Here is a 9,884-nt window from a genome sequence, read left to right as displayed (position 1 = left end):
TTTAAGCTTATTCATGTTCTTTGAATTACAATTTAGATGCAACTCATAAGGTTTGAGAGTGTACTGCTTTTATTGCTATTCAATTACAAATAGTTCATAATTTCTACTATGACTTATTCTTTGACCTATTAATTGCTTTTTTAAAAACTTTATGGATGGGGGGTTCCGTTCACGGCTCAGCTGTTAACAAACCCAACTAGAATCCACGATGATGAAGGTTCGATGCCTGGCCTCCACTCAATGGGTTAAGGATCTGGCATTGTGGAGAGCTGTGGTGTAAGTTGCTGTGGTTGTGGCGTAGGCTGGCAGCTATACCTCTGATTAGACCCCTATCCTGGGAACTTCCATATGCCATGGGTGTGGCCCTAAAGAGCAAAAAAAAAAAATTCCAGATTTTTTTTTTTTCAGCTCCTGCCTTTTAGGTTAAATTAAATTTAATTAATTTGTGGTTGGAGAATATGAACTATGTGCTATAAAGCCTTTTTTGTTTGAACTCAGATGAAGAGAATAAAGACTCAAGTAGTATCCACATATACATCCCAGAACTTGTGTATAACAGAGATGCTATTTCTGGTGAGTTAGGTGGTAAGACTTTTTAAAAGATATTCTCATATAATTACTTATCCCTATGGAAAAATGTAGATTTAATCTCTTCATTACACAAAATTAAATTCCAGATTAAGAATTAAATGTGAAAAAAGCCTCTACAGGAAAATAGAGTATTTCTGAGTATCTCTTGGACCTCATACTATTGCTTCTATGTATATTTACCTTCATATTCAAATATTTACATAATCCAGAGTGAGTCTGGTTTTTTTGTTTGTTTGTTTGTTTGTTTGTTTTTGTCTTTTGTAGGGCCTCACTCATGGCATATGGAGGTACCCAGGCTAGGGGTCTAATTGGAGCTATAGCCACCAGCCTGCACCACAGCACAGCAACACAGGATCCAAGCCACGTCTTCAACCTACACCACAGCTCAAGGCAATGCTGGATCCTTAACACACTGAGCAAGGCTATGGATCAAACCTGCAACCTCATGGTTCCTAGTTGGATTCATTAACCACTGAGCCACAACGGGAACTCCCAGAGTGATTCTGTTAAATGCAAATCAGGTCATGACACTTCACTGCTCAAAACCTTCCAATTGATGGCTTCCCAAAGCAAAACTAAATCTTCACATTAGCCTTCAAAGCCCTAAACAATACAGCCCATCTCTGATCTCATCTCCTACTTCTCTCCCCTTCCTATTCTCTCTTTAAGAAACTCTAGCTCCTGGAAAAAGCTATGGGGCTCTTGCCTGAGGACATTTGTTCTTGTTTCATTTGCCTAAATTATTTTCCCCAGAAAGATACATGGCTCATTTATAACTTCTATTAAGTATTTGCTCAAATTATATCTTTTCAAAGTAACTGACAGTGGTATTTTATATTACCCATTCTATACTTATCACTTCCTATTGCTTTTTCTGCTTTATATTTCTTTATAACTCTTACCCTCATATTTTTTGATGTAATTTACTTATTTATATTGCTATCACACTTCCTTTCGATTTAATGTAAGCCCCATGAGGCAGGGATTGCTTATTATTAATATTTTTTACTACTGTATTCCCAGCATTCAACAGAGGAGTTCAATATTTGATGAACAAATTAATAAATGAACCCTTTAAGACCCCAATTATGTTAGTTCCTTTATGAAATTCTCTAATTAACGGGAATGTCCTCTCATTAAAGGACTTCAACTTCCTATATCTTATTACTTTATTTCTCTTTTCCTCTGTATTAGGGTTGTCTAGAGAAACAACCAATAGAATATATATCCTGACCTGCTCTTTACACACACACAAACACACACACACACACAGAGTTTTTTTTTTTTTTTAATGGCTTACACAGTTATGGGGGCTAGCAAGCTCCAAATCTATAGGGCAAGCCAACAGGCTGAAGATTCAGATAAGAGTTGATGTTACAGTTTTCAGTCTGCAGGCGAGAAACTCAAGCAGAATTTCTGTATTGGACTCCAGAGGCAGAGTTCCGTCTTCTGCACTTTTAAGGCCTTCAGCTGACTGGATGAGGCCCACCCACACTATGAGTGAATAACCTGCTGTAGTCAAAGTCTATTGATTCAAGTGTTAATCACATCTAAAAACCATCCTCATGAAACATCTAGACTGGTGTTTGATCAAACAACTGGTTGTCACTATCTAGCTAAACTGACACATAAAATTAACCATGGTACCCTCTTACTCTTCCAAACACTGTATCTGTCTATCTTATGACTTTATTCTTCTTTCTCCCTCATTTACTTCATTCAGTCAATTTACAAATCTTGTTAGCTCTACTTTTAAAACAATCTTGAATCCAACATTTCTTCCCATTCTGTGGACAGCCAACACCCTGGTTAGAGTCAACATCTCCTCTTATTGGAATAGAGGCAGAGGTATCCTTCTACTGGGTTTCCCTGTACCCATTCTTGCTTCATTACAATTTATTTTCCATAGAAAAGCCAGATTGTTCCTTTTAAAACCTAAGCCACCATCTTTTCAAAAACCCCCTAATGACTTCCTGTCGCACTTATAAAATTCAAAGTCCTAGACAAGGCTCACAAGGCACTACCTAGTTTGACCATGGCTAATCCCTGGCCCCTATCTGACATTCTCCTCTGGCTCATTCTGCTTGAGCCACATCCATCAGCTTGACAAGGATGCCATCTCCTCAGGCCTTTTCCACTTGCTTTTCCCTTTGCCTGCAGAATGCCCCTCAGTGAAACCATACCAGATCATAACAACATCTCCTACTGTCAGTATCTATCCCATTAACCTCTAATATTTTCTTCATTGTATTAACTGCTACCTGACATCATTTACTATTTAAGGTTTGTCACCTCTATTAGATTGCAACCTTCACTAAAAGAGTGGCTTTGTTTGCTTCACTGTTATATCCATAGCACCTAGAGTAGATACTGAATGCTTACACACTCAAAAAATAACTGTTGAATGAATTAATGAAGAAATGAGCAGTCTTTAATTTTCTAGAAATGTCGTTTGTAATTGTACGCTTATTTAGAAACTATGTATCTTATTTGTCACATATATACTAGGGGCTTACTAAGTATTTTATACTCAATAATTTAAAAGGCAATACTGGATAAGCTTATATACTTTTTCTAACAATGGATATAATTGCAGATTGTAGGTATTCAGTGGATGTTTGTTGGGCTTCAAATGCAATTTATTTTGGATCTAAAAATGGTAGAGGTTAACATATGGCTAATTTAGCTTTATTTTATGTATAGACAAATTAATTGGCAGTCATAAGAAAAGAGCTTTTGTAATAAATTATTTTGAAAATTGGCAAAAAGTGCAATTTATATAATCAACACATAATCCAAGATTATTGCTTCTATACTAGATGTTTTCTATATACAGAAATACTGAAGTAATTTAGGTGTACTAAGCCTACATGTCAAGACAAGAATATGTGTTAACGTTATTTTCTTGAATATTATTTGTGGAACCAGAAAGGTTAGTAAGGCACTAGAATTTTTAAGCTTTTTAATTACTTTTTAAAAGTTGAAGTTTTCTGGTTCATTTTTGCTTCAGTTTATTTTTCTTTTCTCTCTATGTGGGGGTTATGGGTGGATGAATTTTATGGATTATAGGGTACAGAAATGAAATTAAAGTGATTACCTTACACCCACTGAGAAGGTTCATTTTATGCTTTGAAAAAATACAGCAGATTAGAAAAACAACTTCATTTTGTGGGAAGAGAACTGGATTAGGTTTCAAAATATCTTAGCTCTAACTTGGGTATCTGACACCTTGATGTGTAATTCAGGAAACTTACAACATATTAAAGTAGCATGGAACCTTAGAAATATCTCAAACAAAACCCTTCCTTTTACTGATGAGGAGTTGATGCCAGAAGACATTGTGTGCAGAGCAAAGGATAAAAGAGAGGTTTCTTGATTCTCAAGCCTGTTCCCTTTCCCTTATATCAATATTTTAATTTGTAATTATATATATGCATATATGTAATTATATAGGTGATCATATATATATATATATATGTTCACATACCGAAACTAATATCTTTATCTCTGGCTCTTTAATAATACACTGCAGTCTGTTTAAATAATTGCAAGCTCTTTGAGAGCGGACCATATGCTTAAATCTCTTTCCTTCTCAAAACATCAGTCTGGGAGCTGAACACCTGGTATATGCCCCATAAAATACGTTAAATAGAATTCACTTCATTGGAGAATTGCACACTAACTGCCTTGGATCTGGGTCGAGCTTTGGCTCCACCTCCTAACACCGGACATGCGCAGATAAGTGAGTCCCCTCCAGCTCCGGCGGAGGTTTAGAGGCGCAGCGGAGCTGGTCCTCTGAAACGCTTGGCAGGCCCGGAACTTAAAAGAGTTCATGCCTTGCACTTTCCGTGAGTACCTCCGCTGGGCGGGAGCTCCTGCAGTGAGCAGGCGGGGGAGGAGGGGGAAAGGCAGACGCAGTTGGAGAGGTGCGGTGAAAGGAGCCAGGGACTCAGGTGAAGACCTTCTTTTCCCTGAAAGTGAGAAAGGGCTCAGAGGCCCTGCGTGGAGAAGCCGGTTGCTTAGCAACCGGCAGACGCGGGTCTGGGCTGGCTTGAGCCGCAGCGGGGAACTGTTCCTTAGCGTGTCCTGTCTGAAGCTCTCTCAAAGAGGGTTCTTTCGGGGGAATTGCGTCAATTTATGCCTTTTCCAGCCCTTCCATCCCGGATTTAGTTTTTACTCAGATTGTTGGGTTAATTCAGGTTAGCTGCCGCTTGTCCTGGTCAATGAATCCCAGGTAGGAAGAGGGTGGAGCATACCTTATGGTACATTGCAGAAGCTCTTCAGTATAATGTCATTTTGGGGCAGAGTGATGTGGGGGCAATTACTCTGCTTAGTAATGACCCCAGGTTCTCTTCAGACACCTGGTTCTCTTATCACCAGGACTCCAAGGTAGACTTGGTCTCCACCTGTGTGGATGGAGTAAATTGTATTTACACACCTCTTTTCCTCTTTATTTGATTATGGCTTGATTTGATCAGTTTATTCTTTGCTTTCCACTGTGTTCTGATTTGGTATAAGCAACATTATAGCCACTAATACCACTGATCAGGAGAGAAATGATGATGATTGGAGTTGGAAATAATCATCTTTAAAAAATGAGAAAAGTGGGAGGTGAGTTCTTTTTGGTAGCAGAAAAGATAATATGGCAGGATGTGGGTTTATTAGCCAACAATATTTATTACATGCTAAAAATAACATCCATGATTCCGCAGCAGTTTGGGTGGAGACGGAATCCATCAAAAGCCTCTTCCTACCTCCTGCTATCCCCCATCCCCAACATACCCCAACTGGCTATTCAGTGCTTTTGGACAAAGACAAGCCTTGGCAACCAAAGACAAGCCTTGGCAACCAAAGACAAGCCTTGGCAACCAAAGACAACCCTTGGCAACCCTTGCATTACAAAGATTGGCTCACAAGCCCTTTATTTGAAATTCTGAGGCTTTTCCTACCAACTTTAGGTTTCTGGTGTTCTTTAGTCTCTGCAGCTAATTCCCTTCTTCTGACTATTTCCTGTACCAGCAAGGATGTAGTACTAGAAAGAGGTCTGGAACCGGTATGACTTCAAACTTTGCAGTAACTAGCAAGTAATTTGGCTAAGTAAAATTCACTTTTCTGAGTTTGAAAGTCAAAAGGTTAAGATGTTTAATTTCTGAAGTTTTGTCCAAATCTGAAGATTCTCTGAAATAGGATGTCATTGGCCTGACTGCCCTAATTCTATAAATCCTGGAGTGCTCCATATATGATGCATTGCCCTTTTCATACTTCTGTTATATCTGAATGAAATGTTTGTATGCTAGTGATTGTAGTTTTGAAATAATTCATATCTGAATTGACTGAATTCACTTGTTTAACAAATATTTAAATGCCTACCATTTTCTAGGTTTTCTTCTAAGTGCTGAGTTACAGGGTGAAGAAAACCAGTAGTAATCTTTACTTTTTTGAGGATAGTATAGTATAGATAGATTTTTTTTTTATGGTATAGTGGTGAAGAATAATAGCTACCATTCATGCTTTAAACACCTTATCTTTGAAGACAGTTTTATAGATGGGCCTTATGATCATGTCGTAACTAAGTGCAAAGAAGTGAAACTAAAGATATGTTTAAGATGTATTCAGGTATTTGATTATGCATTAATTTATTTATTGATTAAATATTTATTAAACATCTGCTATATTAAGGACATGAGATACCAACCTTCCTGGTCTTGACAGTTTATTAGGGAGATGAAAAGAGTAATTACAGTGAAGAGTGATGACTGTCATGCCTGGGGAAGTAAGGAACGAGGAGGACATGGACGTTTGAGAATATAAATGTTATTGTTTTCATTATTTTTTTTGTCGTTTTGCTATTTCTTGGGCCGCTCCCTCGGCATATGGAGGTTCCCAGGCTAGGGGTCCAATCGGAGCTATAGCCACCGGCCTACGCCAGAGCCACAGCAACGCAGGATCCGAGCCGCATCTGCAACCTACACCACAGCTCAGGCAACGCCGGATCATTAACCCACTGAGCAAGGGCAGGGACCTAACCCGCCACCTCATGGTTCCTAGTCGGATTTGTTAACCACTGCGCCAAGACGGGAACTCCCTGTTTTCATTATTTTTAAAGGAGTTATCATGACAAAGTGGCCTATAGTGATTCGAAATGGCTGTTAACTTTCCTAAGGTGTAAATAATGGCGAGGCTGATGTTTGGAGAAAATCTTTCAGCTGATTGCTTAGCATCTGTGTCTCAACTTGGGTTCCTTGGCCACTAATTATCCTGGCAAATATAACAGCTCTTGTGAAGTAACTAAGTCTTTCTGAATTTACTCTTACAGAATTCCAGGCTTAGGGCAAGGGATTTTTAGGGGAGAGGGCTCTGGAGTGACTGTTGCTTGGGAAGGGAGTCTTATCACCAAAGGAGTACTAGCATTGACTTCCTAGGAAGGGAGGCGTTTATCTCTATCTTCAAAATGGACATTCTTTACTTCTGAAAAATGTACCTCTTTCTTTAATGATTAAAGAAAAGCAAAAATGAACGTTTGATAAGTCACAAGACCAGCTGGTCTGGTTAGCATGAAGTTCAGGCCAAATAAGCCAGAACGAGTTTTTCATACCTCAACATATGAAATTTTCTTCCATCATGGGGTGAAGGGAACCATACGGATAAATCAGTAAGGAATTGGGCCGTCTTTCAGATGAGAGGATTTCATTGGGCATGAAATGAAATTACATTTGAATAATAATAAGGATAAGTGTGTTGTATTGATGGTTAACTGTGTTCCATATGATACAGTAGGATGAGAAAAGTGGTAACATTAAACTCATATTGTGTATTAGAAATATTGGCTCGGAAAGATTAAGTTCTTTCCTAAGTTTACATTATGGGATGGTGTCAAAAAAAATGAAGATTTTATTGTCAGTCTGTCTGACTGAAGCTGGCACTGTGCCATACCACCTTTCCTTAAAAAAATTACCATGAACATAAATTCAAGTCTAATAATAGAAAAAGGAAGTATGAATGGATCATTAAACAAAAATGCGTCCTTGGTAATATAAGGTTGAAGTCTATAGTGAAATATACACAATTTGGATGATCAAACTATTCACCTGATTTTTGTTTTGTACATATTTGCAAGTTGTTTATTTTCTGCATTCTCTTGAAAGCATTTTTACCTATCATCTCTTAATTACTAATTGAACTATTCACTGTGTTTTATTCTTTGTATTATAGATGAAGATTTTTTGCTAAAAAATATTGTCATTGACCTACTCTGACAAAATCAACTCATTAAGGTTTAGGAAAAAAGTAAAAAAAATAAACGTATATCACTTAGTGGTAGATAAGTGGTACACACATTAGTTTTCTACTACCCCTGTAAAAACCTACCACCAAATGGTGGTTTAAAGCAACATAAACGCATTATTTTATAGTTATGGAGGCCAGAAATAAAAGATGAGCCTTACAGGGCTAAAATCAAGATGTCAGCAGGGCTGGTTCCTTCTGGAGGCTCCAGGGGAGAATGGGGTCCTTGCCTCTTGAAGCTCCTAGAAACTACAGGTGACCTCTCCCTCCATTTCCAAAGCTGGCTGCTTGACATCTTAGCTCCTGTATGACCTGTGCTTTCATCCTCTTTCTCACTCTGATCATCCTGCCTCCTTTTTATAGGGACCTTTCATGAGGTAATTAATTGGGGCCACCAGATAATCCAGGATAATCAATGCATGTTAAAATCCTTAACTTAATCATATCTGAAAAGTCCTTTCTGCCATTTAAGGCAACATATTCATAGGATCTAGTGATTAGGACAGGGACATCTCTGGGGGAGCCGTTGTTCAGAGTAGTGTATACCCCGTAAATGTTACCCTGTGTAATGTACTTGCCCCCTAAAACATTGACTTTGATGAAAGACACAAATGTGAGATTAACCATCGATTTTTTTCCATGTACGATTACCATGTAATTTGTATGGCTTATTTAAAACTAGAGTAAGAATTATCATTTCATATCTGTTTTAGCTTTTTCAAAGTATACTGCATGATAAATACATGAACTTGAATGGATTTAGAGGTTAAAGGAGTTGCTGCTTCTCCTGTAAGTCAAACTCAACCATGTTCTGGAAGAAAGAACCCACTACAAGTATGTATGCTATATAATCTTCCTCTTGTAGGATGATTCATTACATAATTTTCTGACTCCTTTCTTTGTGTTTTATGACTACTTATAGTCCCAAATATTTAGGATCAATATTTCCTAGATTTGAATAATTGAACCATCAAACTGAAGATAACCGTACCTTGAAAATCATTACTTGAATCAATTTTGTTTTCTAAAATTGAGCTTATTATTGTTTCCTCATTAGTATTTAAAATACTATCTGTGTAAGTTTGCAGGAAATATAAAAAAAATAGAAAGAGGAAGAAAGTATCAATATACATTTTGTGTTGGCTAGGTAGAAAGTATCTGGGCTTCTCTTAGTAGGACTTTCAACCTTTGTGATATCACTGTTGTGTATATCATGAAATGCAAGTTTAAGCTACTTTGTCCCTGAAGCCACCATGGAATTGGGTAAATATAAAATTTAGTTTAGAAATATGTATTTCCTTTCTGTTCTTACTATTGTAGATATTGAATGCATACTGCTTACCAGTGAACATGATAAATATTTTGATAATTTATATCACTTCATTCTTACAGCAAGCCTTTGAGGTAGGTAATAATAGCCTGCTTTTAGACATGGAAGAACTGGACTTCCTAGAGGTTAACTGACTCTCCAGGATTTTGAACTTTAGTTCAGGATCTGTGCTCTTTACTCTGTGTTCAGCCATCTCCCTTATGCTTGAGTTAGTGTTTTGGGTTTTTTTATGGTTCACAATATTGTGGGTTAAATCTGAATTATTTGATAATTTGAATCAAAGAAGACTTTCTTAGGGGAGGCAATGCATGTGTGAGATCAGGGAGTATATGGGAAATATATATATAGTATATATATGTATGAAATTTCTTCCACTCAGTTTTGCTGTGAACCTAAAACTGTTTTAAAAAATAAAGTGTATTTTTTTAAAAGATAGGATACAAAATTATCTACATTTTAAAATAAAGGGCCAAATAATAAATATTTTGGTTTCATGGGCCATGTTGTCTCTGTCGCATCCACTCTGCTTTGCTATTTTAGTGAGAACACATAGACAATTTATAAATAAATAAACATGGCTGTATTCCCATACAGCCTTTATCTACAAAAACAGAGCTGGGCCATTCTTTTGTTGACCACTGGCCTAGGGATTTAGAAACTATAATTTGTCTTTATTCTG

The 9,884-nt window shown here is 37.3% G+C and overlaps 1 protein-coding gene across 5 annotated transcripts in view; it reads left to right on the top strand.

Moving 5' to 3' along the window:
• Positions 1-4,346: 4,346 nt before the first annotated feature.
• CAPS2 (calcyphosine 2) overlaps positions 4,347-9,884 on the top strand; it is a 46,576-nt gene continuing 41,038 nt past the window's right edge. For 3 of the 5 annotated variants that reach the window (XM_047787217.1, XM_047787216.1, XM_047787212.1), the window contains exons 1-2: positions 4,347-4,439; positions 8,589-8,709. In XM_047787217.1, the coding sequence (XP_047643173.1) occupies positions 8,629-8,709 (81 nt within the window). In that variant the 5' untranslated portion in view covers positions 4,347-4,439; positions 8,589-8,628. Of the gene's footprint in view, positions 4,440-5,069; positions 5,203-8,588; positions 8,710-9,884 lie in introns of all 5 variants that reach the window. The other 2 variants (XM_047787215.1, XM_047787214.1) reach the window with 1 other exon arrangement.

Source organism: Phacochoerus africanus, chromosome 7, assembly GCF_016906955.1.
Source record: "Phacochoerus africanus isolate WHEZ1 chromosome 7, ROS_Pafr_v1, whole genome shotgun sequence".
NCBI classification, from domain to species: Eukaryota; Metazoa; Chordata; class Mammalia; order Artiodactyla; family Suidae; genus Phacochoerus; species Phacochoerus africanus.
Note: the sequence above shows the minus strand (reverse complement) of the source record. Positions and strands in the feature narration are given on the sequence as shown.